Genomic DNA, 25,327 nt, shown 5'->3' with positions numbered 1-25,327 from the left:
AGTGAGATTTTCCCCCCAGTCAATAGGCCTATAATATAACTATAAACTATAATATAATAAATCTCTCTGTAGCAAAAAATCTAAACGGTCAACCCTCTACAAAATTATGATGAGGAGATTGCCAAATGTGGTCTCTATTGTGTCTATAAAGATTGGAACCATTGGAATGTTGAGCAAAAGGCTACAGCCTGTGATATTACAGCCATTTAAGAAGTCAATGGGAAAATAATTGCTAGTCTGAAGCCTGATGTCGATAAAAACGCCATTGAGTTGTTTCCCCACAAAAATGCTGGAAAGTCAAGTTTACAGTATTAGAGTTATCTTAACTTCCTTTGTACGCCGTGAACGACCACGTGTGAGCCCCGAAAACGGTCTTTTTGCCATCATGCTGTTCAGTAAGAAGGTGCTTAAAAATTATTCGTCGAAATTAAATCGTTTTTTACCCAGCTGACAGAAATAAATTAATTTTAAAGATTTAATTATTGCTTTTCTGTAAATAACATTTCTTGTATTGAGTGGTAAGACTCTCAAATAACATAAAAATGAGGGCCCAATAATAAGACTAAGTCAGTAAGTGTAACAAGTAGAAGACAACCCATCACCGTCACCAACGTTTTACGAATTAAAGCATAAACTCAAAGCTCTAACTCAATATTAGCCAAAGTCTTCGATATTAAAAACACAAATTATTTGTCAATTTAAATCAACATTTATGTCGTGGTCTTGCCGGGAAAAGATGGGCTTAGATATCCAATAGTAATAATAGCCTATCTATAGTTAAGAGAAAATAAACACTTTACCATTGGTACACGACGAAACGCAGTGGCTTTTGTTCGGACAAGACGTAAAAATAGTCCTCAGGCTATTGTTACAACGGTGCTTTCAGAGCCCTCCATTGGCAAAGGTTAAGGCATACTAGGCACTGCAGTTTATATTTTGCCGTCCGACGGTTCTTTACTTTATTTACTATTTAGCCGTCACTTGCGTTTGACATGCGCAGTTTACTTTATTTACTATTTAGCCGTCACTTCCGTTTGACATGCGCAGTTGTCCGATTCCTGGACTAAGCAGTTTTCCCTTTGGCAATGATGCCGGCTTTCAACTCGTGGGCTATTTTACCGTCTAACAGTAACACATAACCTAAACCTAACCCAAAACCACCAGACAGTTCTATTCGTCCTTTGTCTAACATTGCTTCTTTCTCCGTTTCTTATAAGGAAGCAAATAGCCATACTTAATGTCAGATGAAACTGGAGAATTTTTTTTAAAAGAAAATAAGATAATAAATGTAAATTGTAGAAACGCATTAAGAATATTATTCTATTTTGGTCAAGGGCGCATTTCTGCGGATTTTGGTTTTTAATTTAAGTACTTAGACTGTCAGTGGTTTACGTTTTTCCCGTAAAATCGTGCTTCTGCACTGAACTTGAAAGACAAGTTGTTCTTAATGTTCCAAAATGGTGGAATATATCAGGAATCGACAACTGCGCATGTCGAACGGAAGTACGGCTAAATAGTAATAAAGTAAAGAACCGTCAGACAGCAAAATATACACTTCGTAGGGTTAAACCCTAACCCTAGTCAGGCCCATATCCAGGATTTTGTCGAGGGGGGGCATACATTGGAGCAAAGGGTAATCATCAGAGTGCCACATGCATTAGTGGTTTGCACAGAACCCTGGATCCGGCCCTGCAGTGAAGTTGAAATCCATTGATTCAGAGAAGTAATTAATGGTCGTAACAAAACAATACCCTGAGGACGAATTTTACGACTCATCGTAACAATAGCCACTGTGTAGGCCTACACGAAACGTGTACCATATATATAATGCATTTCAGCGCCAATTGTAACAAGGGACTCGAAGAACGAGGCTAGACATATTCCACAAGTCATGTCAAACCATAGTTCAGCTCTGAACGTAGGTCTCATTACACTCGCCCTGTACGTCTAGGAACCATCCTTTTGAATCCTTGTTGAAAAACTTTCGCTTCCCAGTCAATTTTACTGGGCAATTTTTTACTGCTTAACAGTCAGGTGTCAACGCCTGAACAATGTAAAGGAACATTTTAGTGAGAAAATAAGACCTTGCTTACCTCGCTACAGTCAGTATGTGCGACACAACATGCTGTTAAAAATACATCCCCTTCTGCTAAATGGTTTGGCAGACACCATTGAAATCTAAATATAGGGTAACGCACAAATTAATGTATTAGAGGGAAGTAATTTAAGGATTGGAAACAAGTGGTTATGATCATATTTTGCTAGTATTTATGCAAATCAAAACAAGTAGATTGAAGAAAAAATACATCTGAGGGAGTCAGTGGAGGTTAGATTCCAAGACATTATAAAGTATTGAAAAAAAAAGACCTCGAGCGAGAGCAGGTAAAATCGAGGATTCACCAGGCATTGCATTCCTGGTCCTTTTTTATTGTATATTGTCTAGTACAGATAGAAATTCACTCCTGTGGTGTATCGGACTTGAGATGGACTCTTTATTAAATCTGTTGATTTTTTATTTATTGCAGCCCGTCATTCTAGATGCCCGTGGGCATCTACTGGGCAGATTGGCCGCAACTGTTGCCAAAACCCTTCTTCAAGGTTAGTTTTTAATATTTATTTTTAAATACCAGTGATTAAAGATACATTAATGGAGATTAGATAAAGAGCTAGCAATTTTCACTATAATAGTTAAAAACTAGATAATGGAGAAGGAATTTGCTGAAAATTTCAGTCAAATTGATCACTCTGAACCGAGAATTTAGCGATTCTGGATAAGTTAATTAATGTAATTAATAATTCAGATAACATGTTAAATGGATTTCTTCGATTATGAACAAGCTACTTAACTTTGGTTATCATAAACTTACCTGTGTGTTTGAGATCAACTCCTGTTCAATAAAATTCATTGTACAACTAAATATCCCAACGAATAGAAAAGTTCTCTCCTGACAAATTTGACTATTTACTGGTAATTTCATCTGAGTGGATGACAACAATGCTTTCGTAAAGTGTTGGGCGAAACCAATGCAGCTGTTGCGGGGGTGGTTTAATTTTGACAGATAGTTTGACAACCACGCGTTGCAATGAAAACAAAGCGCAATCATTTTAGTTAGGGAAACGAAAAATATCAACTGAAGGCAATTACATAGATTTATATTGAAACCATTGATCGCCAGTCCATCATATTTTATTCACAACGAAAATATCACTGATTGTACGGATACTCCTAAAAATAAGTCATATAAAAACTAAAAATATCCTATCTTTGTTATAAACAATTTAACAAGGATCATGAAGCTCACCTCAGAAGTCTCCGAGTGTATTGTTAATTTGATAGCATTCTTTCGATCAAATAATTACGGCTTCAATAACATCTATAAGTATATTGCTTGTATATATATCATATTAAAGATAATCATAGGTAATATCTTAGGCCGGTAAAACGAATGTAATTGTTTTTTTGCTGCACGTGTGTTTGAAAGAAACAAAATATTTCAAAAGGTAAAGTTATCAAATTTGCAGAGATTTTACTAGAATTAGAATGTAAAAGACGGTAACAATATAAAAGAATACGTGTGTTATGTGTGTTGGGATATTTAGTTGTGCAATGGATTTTATTTTATTTAACGGGAGTTGATTTCAAACACACAGGTAAGTTTATAATAACCAAAGTTAAAGCTACAATTTCATATTTTTAAGTTATATTTTTAAAATTTATTAAAATAAAGCCTTAAAATAGATGGTATCCATAAACAGTCCTACCTTGTTAAAGAATAACCCCTACCTATAATTCACTATTGCCAGCTGAGAAATTGGCAAAAATATCATTTTCCGCTCAAATTCAAACGTTTGAACATGGCTATTCCATGGAGGTAATAGGAAAACAAGGGAGGTAACTGTTATTATTTCCTGTGTCAATGATTTTTAAGGGTGGGAAATAATGCCCATGATTGTATAATAGTGAGTTGATAACCTATTGAGCAAAAGACATAGAAATAATTATGTTTTGACTTTCTTAGAAAATATGAAATTCTCGCTTTAAGTAGTTTGTTCATAATTGAAGAAATCAGTTTAAAATTTACAATGGTTCAGACAGTAAAGAAAGACCTGAAATACTAGGTAGATTTAACTCTTTCATAATGTATGTTTAATAGTCGATAGATGTATTGAAAATTTCACATGCAATGGATAATTTATAGCCTCACTGACAATACTGCTGATTATTCTCGCACTGGATTCCTAGCCAGAAATCAGTTTGTGACTAGTCACTGAAGTATGCATATTGCTGTGGCGAGTTCAACTTTTAATAGAGTAAAATTTGGCTGTTGAGGGCACCCTAACAGTGGCTCCTGTAAATAATGAAAGATATATTATTATGCTTATTGAAATAAGGTTTAATGTGTTACTTTTCTGCACCAACCAAGTGCATGAAGACAAGCTGGGCTTAAAAGTTTTTGAGTAAATTCTTCACAGTCAACTCTGGTATTGTGTCCCTATTCAGTTTTTGTAAAATCCCTTTAATTTTTAGGTCAGAAGGTAATTGTTGTAAGATGTGAAGGTATAAATATATCAGGAAAATACCACAGACAAAAGAGTAAGTATCCATACACTGTAATTGTTTTAAGGGCATTGAGTAGTCTTAGATACGCTCTGAGTTTGCAGCATCAATCTTTGTTCCATGTGTAAAATAACACATAGGACCCATTATAGTCCGACTATTTGTTGTGTAGTAATGGAAATACAAGCGTTAAGAAAAAAAGTATCTGATCTATAGCAAGCGAGAAGGTTCTCCCGACCTATCGGTTACTTGATCTGCAGTCAACAATCATGGCTGCCTCCAGCAACAGTTTCACACTGAACGACGTATTCCAATTAAGTCACATGACCAGAAGAAATTCTCTCTATGGCGCGATGGTCGAAGATTACCATTAATTTTGATTGTATAAAATGATTTTGAGTGCGGCGGAGTAGTACAATGATTATGAAGTCAATATTTACTTTTTACATCCGAATTGTTGCATTTTACAATCACAAAATTGCATTTGTTATTTGGTCAATGCCTTGATGGAGTTCGGAGATGAGAATTTTCTGCTAAGGGTAAGCCGAGATAAGCAATTTGATTGGCTGATGCTTTGGGACACAATAACTTTAATTCTAATTGAGAGTGATGAAATTTGTATAGTTTCATCACATCAATACCTTGACTAAGTTTGATAATGAACATTTTTATCATGCTTTCGGGCCAAGTTTGTGACATAATTGGTAAATAAAATTGGTCTTTTGGGGGTGATTAATATGTAGTTTATACCCCAAATAACTGTGGGAGCAAACGGTTAACCGGTCACTGTTCAGCTGCACTGTTCAACTGGTTCAAAAAATTACTAACAGGTATTCGTTTTCATATCATACTTGACCTTCAAACCCAGGAATGGTAGCCGCAACATTATTTTCTTTCACTAAGACTCGAGACCACATAAATACAAATAGCACTTGTCATTTGTAATAAGTCTCAGAGGGGAAGTTAAGGTCTTTAAATTCCCCCTCGAAGTTTGTAGATGTTATTACCACTTGCTGCCAAGCAGTAAATAGCCTCAACTGATTGACAAATTGTTTTGCAGTATTTATTAACCTCATCTTTCCATAAACAAAGTCCCAAAAGGAAACCAGTTTGATGTGAGGAAATATTAAAATTGACAGGATATGATAGTAAAATTGTTCATATTATCACTCCAGCACCGGATGCTGTGCCAATGGGTCAAAGTTGACGACATACAGGTCACTGGTAACATCCCATAGAGCATGGCTTGTGTGTAGTAAATTCTTTGGAATTAGCTGATGTTAAATAAACTTATTTTGTATTTAAATTATCCAAAGATATGCTTTCAAATATTTGTCATAACTAATCTTATAAAGTATGTAGCACCATGGGTCTTTTCTGTCTGGTGGGGAAAGCAGCACACATACTAATACCGGTCGCCACATCTGTCATATAAAATGACCCATGCATTCTTTTCTTGCTACATAGTTTGGAACAGCCCTTGATCATCTAGTATTTTCACTTGTGTTTTTTGCTTCCTCTTCACATTGTGTATTCTCTTCTTACTATCTCAGTAGTTAAGATGTTATGTTATGGACCTATTATGATAACAAGTCTTCCAGATCCTAGAGTACTCAAGACAAGTAAAATGAAATTTTGAACTATAAAAACGAAACAAAATAGGATCTGTGTTTTAATCATATTGCCCTTGACAGTGATGCAGGACGGAGGGCCTGACAAGGACAGCTTTCTAGTAGTTCGGATGGGACAAAATAAAAACGAGGTCACATGTACACATTGGTGTGCACGTAAAAGGTCCCTTGACACGTAAAAATTTCCGATAATTATGGCCCTTGATCTCTTTGAAAAATCTTTGTGGACGCTCTAAAGGCTAAAGTTACTTAATGAGTTGTTACTCTTCATCAGATTTTAGTGTATTATAAATGTTTCATTACCGACAATAGAAAAAAATATGCAACAACTCTTGCTGTGGACGTATGTTTCGTTGCCTGGCAACCTATCTTTGTTTTTAGCTTGTTCTCTATCCATCTCTTGCAAAATGTGGATGTATCCTGCCTTCAGCCACTGGTCTTTTTGTGTGTCACCTACAGTCCAGAATTCTTAATCGATCATCTTGAAAAAAAACTTTTCATACATATTCCTTATACCCTAAGGATGATCCCATTTGTTTTTTGTGCGGACTAGTGATCTATTTAGCCGTACTAGTGCCCTTTCAATGGTTTGTGAATTAAACTAGCAACAATATAGATAAATAAACTGTAAAACATTCACATTTATTTCTCCAATTCCAAGAAAAACTCAATCATAACAGATTTTCAGTAGTAAAACTTAGAGCATGGACATTTTTTGTACCCCTTCTATTCATTCATTCTTGACATTCATTTCTCCATCTTGCACAACAACCTCCCTTATACTTTATAAGATTAGTTATGACATAAATATTTGAAAGCATACCATTGGATTTTTAAATACAAAATAATTTTGATTATTTAACATGTCCAGTATTTCCAAAGAATTTACTACACATGTTGTTACACACACTCCATGCTGAATGGTACCAGTGACCCACATGTTGTCAAGTTTGACCCTATCGACACACAGCATGTGCTCCAGTGATAATATAAACAATTTTACTATATCCTGTCTATTTTAATATATCAGCACATCAACTTGATTTGTTTCCTTTTGAGAATGTTTATATAGTGACCAGGTTAATAAATACTACAAAACAATTAATTTGTCAATCAGTCGAGGCTGTCTCTGTGCTTTGCAGTGAGTGCTAATAATAACGTAACTATACAAAACTTCCAGCAGGAATTTAAAGACGTTAATTTCCCGTGATATATTACAAATGACATTTGCTACATGGATATGAAGTATTTATGTTATGGCTACTATTCCTCGTTTTGAAGGTGGGACAAGCAAAAATTATTGACCGATTAGTCTAAAATTTGATGTGATATAATTAGGCACCCTGAAAAACCTTAACAAATTTCAAGTCTCTACGATTAAGGCAAGAGTGTTTGTGTACCAATGGATAATGTGTGACATTGATAATGAAGAGTGACAGGTCACTGCTTGAAGTGACAAAAAAAAAACATTAAAAAAAGAATCGTGATATATCGGTTCAGCATCGTGCGGTTCAATACACAAATTGCAAGAAGGTGAATCGTGATACATAGATTCAACAATATATCGTGCCAGCACTAGTACAAAACTTACAGTGCTAGCTAGCTTTAAAATGGGCATTTTAGGATACTAAACACCCTTATACAGGTACTGGAATAGCATTTATAAAAGCCTACTGTTATTGCCACCCAATGATGCTTTATACCTACATTGTCTGATCATATGATTATGACTATTCATTCTTTGAAACTGAGGGTGTAATTACAAAAAACAAAAAAACGTTTTGACTTATTTCCTCACGCAGGCACAGAACATTTAGAGTCCAATTTAGAGCTGGGCGATATCCTTGGAAACAAATATCGCGATATTTTTTAAAATGTCAATAATTTCAGTTTGTCACTTGTTTAAAAAAAAACATGCATAAAAAGTTTGAAATACCCCCAGAGTATTCAAATGACACTTTCTAGTCAATATTATTTTAAAAAATAAGCATAAATACAGTACTGAATTTACAAAGTTTAATGAACTGGTACAAACACAGATCTATCTATAGCCATGAAGACTTGCTAAAAATATTGGTCCATGTTTATTACAATTTTAATTTCAAGTATATTTTATTTAAATTAAGAATATTTACATGAAGGAGGCACAAAAAACATTTTAAAAAAGCTTGTGTTCTTTCGGCCGTGCATGTTTTTTATGACTGGGTATGATTGGATGCTATTCATTTACCCTAGCAAACATGTTTCTATACGCCCACATTTTCATGTGGACTATATTTTCGTCGCCCCGGTCCGTCCGGACGTCCACAACTGTTTGTGGACAATGTACAGGTCACAATTCTTATCCGATTTTGACGAAACTTGAAATATAGGTTTATCTCCAAAAGATCTCGGTTGCTTCTGATATTGGCATGTATCGGATCGAAACTTCATGGATTATGGCCCTAGATTGTACGAAAAAATCACGTTTTTAGCTTGTGGACCCTATAGAGGTCACAATTTTAAACCGATTTTGATGAACCTTGAAATGCATGTTTATATCCCAAAGATCTTGGTTCCTTTCAATATTTGCGCATATCAGATCGTAACTTCCTCAATTACGGCCCCTGATTGTACATAAAATTCGCCTATTTATATTGTCACCCGGTCCGGCGTCCACAAGCAATTGTGGACACTCTAGAGGCTAAAATTAATATCAGATTGACTTTAAACTTATATACAGTGTTTAAGGCCATGAGACGAAGAAGCCTATTGATTTTCAGCGATTTCCAATAATTACTGCCAGAGTTATATATAGCCCTTGGTCACTTCATAAAATCTTGTGGACGCCCTAGAGGTCAAAGTTAATATCCGATTGACTTTAAATTTATACACAGTGTTTGAGGCCATGAGATGAGAAATCATATTGATTTTCAACGATTTCGGATAAATACTACCAGAGTTATGGCCCTTGATCACTTTGGAAAATCTTTTGGGCGTTCTAGAGGCTTAAGTTAATATCCGATTGACTTTAAATTTATACACAGTGTTTGAGGCCATGAGATGAAGAATCATATTGATTTTCAACGATTTCGGATAATTGCTGCCTGAGTTATGGCCCTTGATCACTTTGAAAAATCTTGCGACGCTCTAGAGGCTAAAGTTATCATCCGATTGGCTTCAGATTGATACACAAGGTCTTGAGACGGACAAGTATATTGATTTTCAATGAATTTTTATGACTTGAACAGCTAGATCCATGATGTTAAAAGTTTCATATACTAAACGTTAGCATGGGGCAGAACTTTATAAAAACCAAACAAATTCTAATGGTTTTCTGATAATTATTAATGAGTTGTTACTCGTAATCGGATTTTAATGTATTATAAATGTTTCATTACCGAAAAAAGTAAAAATATGCGACAACTCTTGTTGTCTGCCCGGACGATATAGCTGCTGTGGGCGTATGTTTCGTTGCCTGGCAACCTATCTTTACTCTTAATTTCAAATCATTTATGTTCAGAGAAATATGCCGTAAGTCTCAATTGAAGGGCAATCTCTATTGTCTGGTTATTCCAGTCTACACCGATAGTATTTATTGCGCATGCTCTCCAGATAAGAATATGACGTCACCGGTTGACACGACTTGTGGAATATATCTAGCTTCGTTCTTCGAGCCCCTTTTTACAAATGGAGCTGAAACGCATTATGGTTCATGATTCGTGTACCAATAGTAAAATGTTTATTTTGTCTTTAATATTGGATATCAGAAGTCCATCTTTTCCCGATAAGATCACAACATCAGTGTTGATTTAAATTGACAAATAATTTGTGTTTTCAATGTCGACGACTTTGGATGATAATGAGTTAGAGACTTAGCTACTTTAATATCAGATTGACTTTAAATTAATTTAAACACAATGTAAAAGGTCATGAGACGAAGAAGTCTATTTTCGATAATTACTGCCAGAGTTATGGCCCTTGATCACTTCAAAAAATCCTGTGGACACTCTAGAGGCCAAAGATAATATCCGATAATTACTGCCAGAGTTATGGCCCTTGATCACTTTGAAAAATCTTGTGCACGCTCTAGAGGCTAAAGTTAATATCCGATTTTAAAAACCGTTTTAAATACATCACCATTCCACCATAATGAAGGTTGAATTCGAATTTTATCCGATTTTGATGAAACTTAAAACGTATCTTTATATCCCAAGGATCTCAGTCCCTTTTGATATTTGCACATTTCAGGCCATAACTTTCTCGATTATTGTCCCTGATTGTACAAAAAATCGTGTTTGTTTTTAGCTTGTTCTCTATCCATCTCTTGCAAAATGTGGGCATATCCTGCCTGGCAGCCGCTGGTTTTCTCATTCAAACGCATACCTTCTTGAAAATGCAATGCAAAAATACTAAATTTTACTATAAAACATAAGGCCTTAGTAAAAATGTGTCCATTGTTTTATTCAAATATTAATTTTTATGGATCACGGACCGCCATGATAATTGACACATCCACCGCTGAATGATAACCAGTCTACAGGAACTTTCAATATAGTTGATATTATTTATATTTTTGCTTTATTAAAATTTATTTCAATTTGAAAATCAATGATTCCTTTGGAAAATCAAAGAATCTGTTTAAACAATTTGTCAGAAATTTAATAGCACAGATAATTCTAAGGGTATTGGTCGGGTGGAAAAGTGAGCGAGAAGTCATGTGACGTAAACAATATCGCCCAGCTCTAGTCTGATTGTAAATATTGAGATGGATTATTTGAACCATATGTAGTGTTCTTAGTTGATACTTAGCTGAGAAATGTGACTTGATATCTTGGAACTATTTCATGCAAGAACATACACCTGGGACATGTCTGATTCCTAGAAAAAATCTATTATCATGTTTAGTCTGCAGTTTAACTTAACATAGGAACCAGACCCAGGATAACTAATCAGAAACAATATGCACTTTTATATTTCCCCAAAATTGAGATCTTGTCCTTTTAGGGTACTTAAGTTCTTCATATTGAATAATGTTAAGACACTCAATGATGACTACATACCTACATTGTCTGAATCAGTGATTAAACATTTCATACATTATAACTGAGAGTGTCAAAGAATGATTTGTGTCAAAGAATTTTTTATCATTTTTCAAAATAATATGCTGAATAAATTGTTAAAATGTATTAATTTGTTTTTCAGATAGGTATCTGGGTTTAATTAAAAAAAGATGTAATGTAAAGCCTTCAAGAGGTCCTTTCCATTTCCGTGCTCCACGTAAAATCTTTTACAGATGTGTCCGAGGTTGGTGGAATTTTGGGCAATTTTTAATTTATCATGACAAAAATTGTCATCATTTCTGTTAGTATTAACACAATTAAATTGTTTTGAGTTCTGAAATAAGATAAAAAATGAACATTTATTTTTAACCGAGTTCCAAGTTAATATTACCACAATTACTGTAAATGTACATGTATCTGTAGTTTGTCAAGCATTTTTGCAGACACTCTAGAAGAATAATTTTGAATTGGATTAAATGAAACTTTCCCCATTTAATAAATGTCCTTGCCTCTGCATTTGTTTCAACTCATAAAACCATGTGAATGACCTAAGGGACAGTATTCCTTTAAAGCAATTCCTGAAATTCTTTAACTAGGTAGCATTATCAAACTTAGTTGATAGGTGGGTGGTTCAACAGCAAATACCAATATCTGTTATTAGATGAAACAAATTCATACTGTCAGTGATGATTATGTTAAAATCGTTTAATTGAAATTTTAATGAAAATGATTTACATGCACCACCATCTGAGACAGAAATAATCATTGCAGTTATTTATTTTGCCTAGATACCAGAATCTGTCCCCAATAATATCTGAATTGCAGATGCATTAATAAAGGGATAGGATAAAGATTCATTGGAATGATTGTGAAATCACTTTAACACTGTTCAAAGATTACTGCATGATATTAAAGAACTAAAACAGTCGGCTGGAATAACAAAGAAAGTTAAAGTAGCCATCTCCAATTTCACAGTATCAAATGAATTGCATTTTGTTTTTAAAAGTACATGATCCAATTCAATTCGATAAACTAGAACTGACATGTTTCGGTTCGTCAGGTCACGCCTTGTCATGTCCACAATTGAACTACACCAGTGGAAAAACCTGTCATTTTGAAATCTTAAAGATACATTATGGGAGATTCGATAACGAGTTGGCAGTTCTCACTTTAATAGTTAAAAACTAGATAATGTAAAGGCAATTTGCTGAAAATTTCATTCAAATTGATCCACTATGAACCGAGAACTAAGCGATTGAAATTTCCACTTGGCCTCGATCATTATTACTAAAGTCAGTACGATAAACAGCATAGTCTCGATTATCCATTTAATCATTAAATCATGGAGGAAAGTTATGTAGTAAATCGGCTCATAATCCACTAACGATGCCATCTAGAGTTGATTATGGTCTGGATAGGTTAATTAATAATTTAGATAACATTTCAGGCCTAAAGAAAGACCTGCAATAGACAGATTTAGCTGTTGCATTATGTATGTTTAATAAAACCTGGATATGTGATATTAGTTGTTAGTAAACATCGGGCTCCTCATATATGCAATGGTCAAGGGTCATTGAATGGCTAGGTCACCAGATAGTAAGTCAAAAGTCAAAAAAAAAAATCTATGTAAAACCGGAAGTAAACGAAATCAAAATTCAAAAATCTGCTCAAGGTCTTAATAATTGTTGCCATTTGGAGTTGGTTCGAAACAAAAAAGTTTTCGAAAATCGGAGTTGAATATTGATTTAAAGGTTTTTGGTAGAAAGGGTCATGGTGTGTAAGTAGATAAGACGCTGCCTCGCTAGCCTGGAGGTCGGGTGTTCGATCCCTGCATTGGCCGAGAAAGTTCATCCAGATTTTTCGGCGTGGTTTCCACTTGTCAGTGATGCAGGACGGAGGACAGCTGTCTAGTCTTTCTGATGGGACGAAAAACCGAGGTCCCGTGTACATATTGGCGTGCACGTAAAAGATCCCTTGACAGTTGGAATTCGATATTAGAGTAGGCTGTAGCGCCACTGCCATGGCAAAATTTCCCTCATAGCACGCTATATGACGTATGCCCGTCTTCACTAGCCCAGTTTAGGAGCAGAACATTAAACCCCATTTCATTTCATTTCCGGTAATATGCCATTTTGAAGGAATCAATATTTTCATTATTCTTACCCGGTTTCAACTTGATACCTCGAATACTAACAGAGATACGTTACCTTAATGTCGAAAAAATGCTGAAGAAAACATTCTCAAGTCTTTGATTCTAAAACTAATTGAGCATACTTTCGAATTTCGAAAAAAACGTCAAAGCCACTATGGGATCCGTCCAAAGAATCCCAAAATGAAAACCCGACAAAGATCCATTGAGAAATAACCGAGATATGGGCAATCTGAGATTATTTGTCCCATCTTTAAACCACTTCATGTTTGTAAAAAATGACCCAAATTATATTTAATAGTTCCATGAAGGCCAACAATATCTACATGGCAGAATGCACCATGCACAGTTTGGTTGCAAACTCTGACTAAACTCAAATTACGAAAACGATACACGTTTTGTACCAAGGTACCGAAACACCTAATTACAAGGGGAAAGGTTGTCCACTTCCTGAGTAAATGTTACTAAATTTGCCAAATGGAATTATATAACTCAGATAAAGAATTTTGGCCGGATACATAAAACTTTAACACTACACCAAACTAATAAACATGATTACTCAGGCCTACAGCTGTCAATTTGTAGATTTCTTGTGTGATGTATTAAAATTGACAGAGCTTCAAATAGTTATGCCGGATTAAGGTGGATGTCAGTCTTTATTTAAAAAAAAATTATTTGCTAAAAAAAAAACTGGAACAGCTCCTTTAAAATATTGCATTAGGTGGGCATATGATGAGAAATCTACTCCCAAATCTTTGTAGTTGTTCTGTCAGTGATGATTATGTTAAATTCACATAATTGAAACATTTTATGAAAATGGTTTACATGCACCACCATCTGAGACAGAAACGTGTTGTACAAATATTACCAGTACAGTTATTTAATTCATGGATTAAACAGGCATTATGAGCTAAATCTGCCTAATGCAGGTCTTTCTTTAGGTCTTAAATGTTACATAAACTATTAATTAGTAATGATCCGATAATAGGTTTCACCATCAATAAGTGGCATATCGGTCGAAAAACGGCTCAGTAAATACCTTTGAAATATTATCCAAGTTGTGAACAAATCATTATTTTGCTTGACACAGGGTACATCTCCTTGAAACTCTTTGAATCTCCTGGAAAAATGAAAATGTGATTTCCAGTATTGGAAAAACGAGATTACTCCTTGAAACTCCTGGAAAATTAACATTTGTGGTTTCACTATATATCAGACGTGTTAGCTAACCTGTTTTTTCGGTGAGACTCATGAAGTTGCGACCCTTCTCCGGCACGGGGGTGGGGGGGGGATTTCTCACGGAAAATGGTCATGCCAAGGCTACTTTTACTTTCACAAAAGGAGATAATTCCTTACTTCCGTTTCATAAATCGACCTCATGATTGGTTGAAATTGACCGGAAACTTCTAATTCCAGTAATATGCTTGACAGCCCAACGTGTGTTTGTGATTACTATTGTTTGGAACAAATAAATTATATTGTAATGGTAGTGGGGGGGTGGATAGCCGAATGGTTAGCACATGCGTGCTGTATCATGAGGCCCGTCATTGAGTTAACTGGTGTGGTTTCAAATCCCTGGTTGTACGTGACAAGGAGTAGGGCTGCTGGTTTCCTCCCACTGCTAAATACCACTATGCGCAAGCGAATTAATAAAATAAAATTAAACCATGTTGGCTCCGAAATGACATAGTCTTGTGTCGAGTGGACGTCAAACCCCATTTCTCTCCCTCTCTTGTAATGGTAGCATTGTGCATAAGCATATCTGATAAAATAGAGACCTGTTCAAGGTTCTTTCCATTAGGTCATCTCTCCCCATGGTTAGTAGGCCTGAATCTCGATGCGATTTTGACAATTCTCCCGCGAAAGAAAACAATTCATGCCACGTGACTTGAGTGTGAAATCGGAAGCCATTGACTGACATTTAGCCGACTTCCCATCTGCGATTTTGGATTACTTTTTCATCTCATTATATAACTAGCGATAGTATTATAACACTTTGATATCGATCTCGATACATGCAAATAATCTGACTCAAAAGTTATAGAAATATAAGCGTAATTACAGTTTGTCATTAACAATATTGATCTAAAACTGAAAAAGATTTTCCATCAAAGTTCTTATGAATGAAAATGAAGTTATTTGATGAAAAAAAAAAAATCTCCCATTCTCTTGTTTCTTTCATTGCTGGTTTCCTGTATTTTTCATAACTGGGGGTTGACTCATCTGCTATATATTTTAAGATATAAAACTGAATTAGTCATCGAATGTTTAAACATACATTATGCAAGAGCTAAATCTGCCATTTGCGGGTCTGTCTTTAGGCCTGAAATGTTATCTAAATCATTAATAAGACATTAATTAATTAATCCAGACCATACTCAACTCTCGATGACATTGCTAGCCTGCGATATTTATTGGATTATGATCCCATTTGCTGCTCGACTTCCATTCATAACTTAATCATGAAATGGATTATCGAGACTTATGATTTTTATCGTACCGACTTAAGTAATGATGATCGAGGCTAGGCCGGAATTTCAATCGCTTAATTCTCGGTTTATAGTCGATCAATTTGACTGAAATTTTCAGCAAATTGCCTCTCCATTATCTAGTTTTTATACACCCCCAATGGGAATGTGGTCGTATATTGTCGTGGATGCTCTAGAGCTTTAAAGTCAATATCCGATTGACTTTAAATTTATACACGTGTTGAAGGTCATGAGACGAAGAAGTCTATTGATTTTCGGCTATTTCCGATAGTTACTGCCCGAGTTATGGCCCTGGATCACTTCAAAAGAATCTTTTGGACGCTCTAGAGGCTAAAGTTAATATCCAATTGACTTTAAATTTATACAGTGTTTAAGGGCATGTGACTAAGAAGTTACTGCCCGAGTTATGGCCCTTGATCACTTCAAAAGAATCTTTTGGACGCTCTAGAGGCTAAAGTTAATATCCAATTGACTTTAAATTTATACAGTGTTTAAGGGCATGTGACTAAGAAGCCTATTGATTTTCAGCGATTTCCGATAATGACTGCCAGAGTTATGGCCCTTGATCACTTTGAAAAATCTTGTGGACGCTCTAGAGGTTAAACTTAATATCCTATTGAATTTAAATTTATACAGTGTTTATTTTCACGAGATGAAGCCTAGTGATTTTCAATGATATCTGATAATTAGGACCAGAGTTATGGCCCTTGATCACTTTGAAATATCTTGTGACGCTCTAGAGGCTTATGTTATCATCCGATTGACTTCAGATTGATACAAGAGTTTAAGGTCTTGAGACGAACAAGTATATTGTTTTTTATAGGCCCACATGGAAATGTGGTCGTATATTGCCGTCGCCCCCGTCTGTCGGTCTGTCCGTCGCCCACAATTTCTTGTGAACACTCTACAGACTACATTTATAATCTGGGGATCACGTGGGTAAGACGCTAGCTCGCTAGCCTGGAGGTCGGGTGTTCGATCCCTGCATTGGCCGAGAAAGTTCATCCAGATTTTCCGGCGTGGTTCTCCCTTGTCAGTGATGCAGGACGGAGGGGCTGACAAGGAAATCTGTCTAGTCGTTCGGATGGGACGAAAAACCGAGGTCCCGTGTACACATTGGCGTCACCGTAAAAGATCCCTTGGCAGTTGGAATTCGATATAAGAGTAGGCCGTAGTGCCGCTGTCCAGGCAAAATTTCCTTCATAGCACACAGTTGGGCGTTAAACTCCATTTCATTTAATTTCATTTCACATTTATCATCTGATTGTTTTGAATTTATATATGTTGTTTGCATTAGTGAGATGAAGAAGCCTATTTAATTTCAATAACTACCGGTAATTTCTTCTGGAGTTATGGCCCTTGTTGCACCTTGTGAATGCTCTAACAACAAAAGTTATCAACCGATCTGTATGAAATTTATATGCATCATTCAAATTAGTAAAACAAAGAAGCCTATTGAATTTCAGCAAGTTCCGTTAATTACATCTAGAGTTATGGCCCTTTTTTTCACTTCGTTGAATCTTGTGAACGCTCTAATGACAACAGTTATAATCCGATCTGTTTGAAATTTATGTGCATCATTTAAATTAGTGAAATGAAGAAGCCTATTGAATTTCAGCAATTTCCGTTAATTACATCTAGAGTTATGGCCCTTGTTTCACTTTGTACAGTTATGATCCGATCTGTTTGAAATTGATATGCATCATTTAAATTAGTGAATTGAAGAAGCCTATTGAATTTCAGCAATTTCCGTTAATTACGCTGTGAGCTATGGCCCTTGTTTCACTTTGTTGTTCCTTGTGAATGTTCGAACGACAAAAGTTATCATCCGATCTGTATGAAATTTATATGCATTAATTGATTAGTAAAACGAAAAAGCCTGAATTTCAGTAGATTAATTCTAGATTTCGGCCCTTGTTTTAGGTTTTAGAACCTTGTGAACCCTCAAACAACAAAAATTATAATGTCATTTGTATGAATATTGTCTGTTAAATTCCCCTAATTACCTACAAAAGAATAAATATGGGACAACCCTTGTAAATTGCTCTGACGATTTAGCTGCTGTTGGCGTACGTTTTGTTGCCTGGCAACCTATCTTCAATGAATTTTGATTACTTGAACAGCTAAATCCATGATATTAAATGGTTAATATGCTAAATGTTAGCATGGGGCAGAACTTTTTAAAACCAAACAAATTCTAATGATTTTCTGATAATAACTTAATGAGTTGTTACTCTTATTCTTAATCATATTTTAGTGTATTATTATTATAAATGTTTCATTACTGAAAAAAATAAAAATATATGACAACTTTTGTTGACTGCCCGGACGATTTAGCTGCTGTGGGCATATGTTTCATTGCCTGGCACCCTATCTTTAACTATTATAGTGAGAACTGATTTCAATTGTTTTTATTTCTTAAAATTAATGGTGATTTAGTAATAAAAAAAAAAACACCCAATGAAAAGGAATGTTATATTCGCAAATTATCAAATAAAAAACATACGTTCCAACAAAGGATCTTCCGGTATTTACGTAATAGGTCATAGGTGAAAATTAACACTGTGTCAATCACTTTGGCATTATTCCAATATTTTTGGATTTTTGGAAATTATTTCTGGGGCCATATTTGGACCCGGCACCGTCGAAAACCTAAATAAAGTTGTAGAAGCTACTATTGGATGTTATTCAAGCTCAAAATTGTAAAAAAAATCTGCAAATAGGGTTGAATTAGGGGGGGTACATTTTCAGAGGGCATGTACAGGGGGGGGGGGGGTAATTGGCTAACCATAATCAACTCTCGATGTCATCAGATATTTCTGATATTCATTAGATTAGAATAGTTCGACCGTTACTGATATAATTTGAAAATGGAGATCAGAGCCTAAGCTTCAAACAACCAGTACAGTGGCTACAAAAAATGTACTAATATCTTAGCTCATTTTTAATGAAATTTTCAAAATATTGATATTGAATTATCTATTTTTGAACTATTAATTATAGCAAGAATGGCTAGCTTTTTATCTAAATCTTACATAATGTATCTTTAACTAAAACTTGGATATATGGATTTATTCAGGTATGATTCCTCATAGAACTGTGCGTGGAAAAGAAGCTATGAGCCGCCTTACTGTATATGAAGGTATTCCAGCACCTTATGATAAAAAGAAGAGGGTTATCATCCCATCTGCTCTCAGAGTTATTCGTCTTAACCCTATTAGAAAGGTATGTCTTAACCAAATCAGTCTTTTAAGTTTCTTCAACCAGAATTGTACTGCTGCAATTCCCTACAATACAATAGGAGTGAATTCATCAATTGTTGTCATATCAACTAGACTGTTAATAGTCCACACACTTTCAATTTTGAAGAAATAAACTAATACAGGACAATAAATTTCCAATGGTACATATTAGGCTACACAAAATAAATGTCTCCGGCAACTGACATTGCTGGCTAGATGATGGCGCAAAATAAAATTAGGCTGAAAATTATTAGGTTGATGCCTTGATAGAGTTCGTTCGAAGATGAGCATTTTCTGCTTGGGGTTAGCAGAGATAAGCAATTTGATTGGTTGATGCTTTGGAACACGATAACCTTAGTTCTAATTAAGTGAGAGTGATGAAAATTGGTGTATAGATTCATCACATCAATACCTTGACTAAGTTCGATAATTATCATTTTCTGCTTAGGGTAAGCAGAGCTATAAGCAATTTGATCGGTCGAGACTTTGAAACACAATAACTCTCCTAATTGAGGTAGAATGCTCAAATTTGGTGTAGGCATTCATTAGGTGAATGCCTGGATGGAGTTCGATGATGAATATTGTCTGATTACAGTAAGCAGAGATAAGCAATTTGATTGGTTGAGAGCTATGGAACTCCGAGTATAGATTCATTATTTCGGGATTTAGGCGGGGGACATCAGACTCACTGTTAGCTTGTTATGACACTGTTAAAATCTGTCTGTCCGTCACACCTTTTGGGACACAATAACTTTCCTTCTAATTTAGCTAGACTGTTCAAACTTGACGTAGGCATTCATTAGGTCAGTGGTTTTCAAACTTTTTCAGCCAACGGCACACCTTGGAATACACGACAAAATAGCGGCACACCAATATATGAAAAATATTTGAATTTTGAAAAATAAAAACATGGCAGGTCATAGACAGCATACGCCCTAAATAAACTAAATAAAGAAAAGCATGGCTAGGAATTTATCAATATACACCAGTGAATACTCAATTGGGATCACGTAGGTGAATGCCTTGATGGAGTTCGAAGATGAGCTATTTCTGCTAAGAGTAAGCAGAAATAAGCAATTTGATTGGTTGATGCTTTGGAACATGATGTCTTTGATTGAAATTAAGTGAGAGGGATGAAACTTGGTGTGTGTGTATAGTTTTCGGCTCGGGGTAAGCAGAGTGATAAGTTTATGGATTGGTCCAGACTTCAGAGCTCAACACCTTTAATTCTAATTGAATGATTGTGGTTAAACTTTGTGTACAGTTTCATTACATCAATATCTTATCAAAGCTCGATGCTGAGCATTTTCTACTTTGGCAAAATAGAGACTTAAACTGATTGGTCGAGACTTTGGAAACAATAACTTTCCTTCTAATTGAAGTAGGTGTCTTTTAGGTGAATGCCTTGAGAGTTCGAGCATGCACATTTTCCACTGTGGCTAAGCAGAGATGAGCAATTTGATTGAGACTTGTGAACTTTTATTCCAATTGGTGAGAGCGATCAAACTCTTGAGTATAGATTCATTATATCAATACATTGACTAAGTTTGATGATTAGAATTTTCTGCTTAGGCTAATTAGCGATAAGCAGTTTGATTGGTCAAGACTTTCAAACATAACAACTCGACTTTCATTTGAGGTATAGATGTTCATTAGGTTAATATCTTGACTGAGTTCAAGGAATGATATTTCCCGCTAAAGCTAAGCAGTTAATTAATGTGTCATCTATTTATGTTAGGATTTCGCCATGGGACATCAGCCTCACTGTTGACTTGATTAAATTGTTATTAAAATCAATAATGACTTCACACGCATTAATTAAAAAAAGTTCCTGACTTATTTTATTATATTTTCAGTACTGTGAATTGAAAAGAATTTCTCATGAAATTGGCTGGAAATACAGACATGTTATTGACACAATGGAAGAGCGCCGAAAGATCAGATCATCACAATATTTCTCTGAAAAGAAGAAAGATGCTGTAAGTTAAAACATTTCTGCATTTTATTATTCGCCCACATGTATCATGCCGTTGCCCCTGGACGACTGTCTGTCCACAATTTGTTTGTTGACACTCTATAGGTCACAACGTTTAATCGGATTTTGACGATAGATCTCAGTTCCTTTCTATATTTGCATGTATCGGACCATAACTTAATGGATTATGGCCAGTGATTGTACGAAAAATCGCATTTTTAGATTGTGGACACGCTAAATGTCACTATTTTCACCCAATTTTGATGAAACATGAAATGCATGCTTATAACCCAAAGATCTTGGTTGCTGTCAATCTTCACGCATATCGGATCGTAACTTGCTGAATTACAGCCTCTGATTGTACGAAAAATCGCATTATTAGCTTGTGGTCCCTCTAGAGATCACAATTATTACCCAATTTAAAAAAAATGTTTGAATATATTACCGTTACACCATGTTGGTTGAGTTCGAATTTCTTGAAAATTGCCAGACAAAATGGTCGACCCTCGTACGCAAATAATGTAAACATCTGGTATATCAAAGTTGTGGGCCCTCTAGAGGTCACAATTTTGATCCGATTTTGATGAAACTTAAAATGGATGTTTATATCTCAAAGATCTTGGTCCTTTTGATATTCACACATATCAGATCGTAACTTCCTTAATTATGACCCTGATTGTACGCAAAATCCTGTTTTTAGCTTGCGCATTCACTAGAGGTCACAATTTTTTTTTTGATTTTAAAAACAGTTTAAATACATCACAATACCATATTATAGAAGACCGAATTTGAATTTCGGGAAAATTGAAATGAAACTGCCCAACAAAATACGATGGTTGTGGACCCTCTAGAGTTTACAATTTTGATCAGATTTTAATGGAACTTAAAACATATCTTTATATCCCACAGATCTCAGTCCCTTTTGATATTTGTGCATTTCAGACCATAACTTTCTGGATTATTGCCCCTGATTGCACAAAATATCACGTTTGTTTTTAGCTTGTTCTCTATCCATCTATTGCAAAATGTGGGCGTATCCTGCCTGGCAGCTGCTGGTTTATACATTCGATGGCCTACACTACATGAAGATCTAACAAGTTTACTGATAGGTCGTGTCGACGAGCGGCTTTTGTCCCTATATGACGTCAGACATTGATTAATCAATCAGTGTTGACGTTTCTAGTGGTTTTCCCACAGTTCCGTGCATGGCACTCCCAAGAAGACACTGTAACAGACCGTTTCATTGCCTTATCCCTCACTTTATCCAAAACTCCAGTAATATAACAACTCTTCCAGATCCTAGTGTAGTAAAGACAAGTAAAACGCAATTTTGAACTATAAAAAACAAAACAAAATAGGATCTGTATTTTAATCAGTTTGGTTAAAATTAGTGCCGATTCGATTCTCGGTCCTTTTTCGTATTATCGATCCAACAGCAAAAAATACTAATAATTAGCTTTAAATTTATGTGTCCGAGGAGTTCACAAGTTCATCCACTAGAATAAAAAAACACCTTTTCAATATGTTTTTATAATTCAAATTAAAACAATATATATGTAACGGAACAATTCAATGAATCCCGCACGAACTATTATTAGGCTTGACCTGTTTACCCTACGCTTCCGTTATGTTTGTCTCCATTTTCCAGTGACTACAAAGACTGCGTTTGCTGGTTACGTCCCCTGGCTATCGTGTCCTTTAACCCCAAGGCCAATTTTAGAAGGATAATATTTCGCGGCCGGTTCTTAACGCTAGTTTTAAAATGATTCAGTCTTATTTTCTGCCACGAGCAATAGAGAATTCATAAACCCCTATAGACAGGCTTTGATACGATTCGTATAAATAATGCAAACGCTGTCTCTTGTAATCACCTCACCCCTCACGCCTTCACAACAAATTTGAACAATGGCTAACGAGTGTCAATTGAACTTTGAAGTGAATCAGACGATATTAATGTCATAATAAATAACAGAAGAATATTGTGGAAATAAATTTATTCAAATAAATCGACATTTCTATAAAAGGCCTAATGATAATGTTAGGGAAATTTATGTTTCTATCAGAAATACTAATGTTATTTCTGTAATTTTTGATTAACAAAATGGCGGCAAATTCCCGATGCATCGATACGAGAATCGATGTTTGTGTCTGATGCATCGATGCGTAAAATTTTACTTGATATCAGCACTAGTTAAAATTCTATTTAACAGAATTTAAGTTATCTATGTGTATTTGGATTATGTATTCACATTATCAGCCTCTTATAGATTATGCATGTAAATTTGGTAATGAATATATATTTATGGCTTCAGCTATACTGTCAGACTGCGTGTTTTAGTAGGTTTTGGAGAAAGTTTTAAGATATTCTTCGTTTTAAGCACGCTTTGTCATGGAATTTATGCATTATCTATACTAATCTGTGACTGTCGTTGGTTCAGGGTTGGTGGCGACACTAAGGCCGTCCCAATGACTGAAATTTGGTTTATAGGGGAGTAACATAGACTAGGTGTCGTTGATCTACCAGGTCAAGTTTCAGAGTTATACTAAATTACTACTTTCAACCTGTGCAGTGTCGGTTCATACACGAGTACATGTAGATTATTATTTCTGTCGGTGATGATTATGTTAAATTCACTTAATTGAACAATTTAATGAAAATGGTTTACATGCACCACCATCTGAGACAGAAATTATAATTCATGTGTAAAGCAATATTTGTTTTATCTGTTTTGACAGATGTTTATCAAGAATTTTTTTCCTTTTTCTTTTCAGAAATTGAAAGCCCAAGCAAGAAAAAATGTTGCTTCTAAAACAGCTGAATTTGACAAAATTCTAGCATCACATGGTTTCAATTGAAAGAAATAAATTTAGAAAAATACTGTAATCTGTTGATTCATTTCACATATTTATATTCCCATTGTGGGTGTACATTGTCATCACTAATAGTCCAACGATTCACATTTCTTGTAAAGGCTGCAGTAATTAACTTTTTATCACCCACATTTTCATGTGGACATATATTGTCGTCGACCCTGTCTGTCCGTCCGTCCACAATTGTTTGTGAACAGTCTACAGGTCACAATTTTTATCCGATTTCAATGAAACTTGAAATATAGGTTTATCACCCCAAGATCTCGGTTCCTTTCGATATTGGCATGTATCGAACCGTAAGTTCATGGATTATGGCCCCAGATTGTACGAAAAGTCACGTTTTTAGCTTGTGAACACTGTAGAGGTCACAATTTTTATCCAATATGGTTTAAATTTGAAATGTATGCTTATAACCCAAAGATCTCGGTTCCTTTTCGATATTCGTGCATATCGGAACATAACTTCCTGAATTATGGCCCCTGATTGTACGAAAAATTGCGTTTTTAGCTTGTCGACCCTATAGAGGTCGTAATTTTTATCCGATTTAAAAAAAACGTATTATTATATCACCGTTACACCCTAAGGACGACTGAGTTCGATTTTCGTGAAAATCAGCCCAAAACTGACAGACAAAATGGCCGCCATTCGTTTTCAAATAGCATAAAAATATGGTATATCAAGGTTGTGGACCCTATAGAGGTCACAATTTTTATCCGATTTTGTTGAAACTTGAAATGTAAGTTTATAACCCAAAGATCTCGGTTCCTTTCGATATTCGCGCACATCGAATTGTAATTTCCTGAATTATGGCCCTTGATTGTAGGAAAAATCACTTTCGTTTTAGCTTGTTTTCTATCCATCTCGAAAATGTGGGCGTATCCTGCCTGGCAGCCGCTGGTTTTTAAAAGGAGCCTTATTGAAAATCTTTAGTAGTAAATCAGTTATGTTATATAGAGTTATTTCCCATTACTGAAGCCTTGCAAATGCTTACCATTCAGACAATTTAAAGAACCCATGACAGTTGGAATTAGAAATAAAGTGTAGGCAGTAGTGCTGCTGCCCAGGCATAAATTTCTTTATGGCATAAGCCCGACTTATTTAGCCTAGTCGGAACAGAATGCTACATTATACCCCATATCAGACATTTCCAAAATTCTTTCAGACATACATTTTTATACGCCCACATTTTCATCTGAAAGTATATTGCCGTCCTTCCACAATTTGTTTGTGGACACTCTGCAGGTCACAATTCTTATCCGATATTGACGAAAATATAGATTTATCTCCAAAAGAACTTGGTTCCTTTCAATATCAGATCAAAACTTCGTGGATTATGGCCCCTGATTGTACAAAAAATCAAGTTTTTATAC

General features: G+C 35.3%; 1 protein-coding gene and 3 non-coding genes across 4 annotated transcripts; all 4 read left to right on the top strand.

Annotated features, from left to right (window-relative positions):
• The first annotated feature begins 299 nt into the window (after positions 1 to 299).
• Positions 300 to 23,964, top strand: LOC126811397 (60S ribosomal protein L13a). Its single transcript, XM_050536987.2, has 7 exons — positions 300 to 403; positions 2,526 to 2,598; positions 4,529 to 4,594; positions 11,374 to 11,475; positions 18,949 to 19,094; positions 20,968 to 21,090; positions 23,859 to 23,964. The coding sequence occupies exons 1-7, from the start codon at positions 386 to 388 to the stop codon at positions 23,940 to 23,942; spliced, it is 612 nt and encodes a 203-aa protein (XP_050392944.1). The 5' UTR covers positions 300 to 385; the 3' UTR covers positions 23,943 to 23,964.
• On the top strand, positions 11,908 to 11,988 carry LOC126813701 (small nucleolar RNA Z195/SNORD33/SNORD32 family). The gene has a single exon (XR_007677027.1). It is a non-coding gene; the product is annotated as a small nucleolar RNA Z195/SNORD33/SNORD32 family (small nucleolar RNA).
• On the top strand, positions 14,146 to 14,227 carry LOC126813702 (small nucleolar RNA Z195/SNORD33/SNORD32 family). Its single transcript, XR_007677028.1, has one exon. It is a non-coding gene; the product is annotated as a small nucleolar RNA Z195/SNORD33/SNORD32 family (small nucleolar RNA).
• Positions 23,693 to 23,774, top strand: LOC126813703 (small nucleolar RNA Z195/SNORD33/SNORD32 family). Its single transcript, XR_007677029.1, has one exon. It is a non-coding gene; the product is annotated as a small nucleolar RNA Z195/SNORD33/SNORD32 family (small nucleolar RNA).
• Positions 23,965 to 25,327: the final 1,363 nt, after the last annotated feature.

The sequence above is a fragment of the Patella vulgata genome, chromosome 2 (assembly GCF_932274485.2).
Source record: "Patella vulgata chromosome 2, xgPatVulg1.2, whole genome shotgun sequence".
Taxonomy (NCBI): domain Eukaryota; kingdom Metazoa; phylum Mollusca; class Gastropoda; family Patellidae; genus Patella; species Patella vulgata.
Note: the sequence above shows the minus strand (reverse complement) of the source record. Positions and strands in the feature narration are given on the sequence as shown.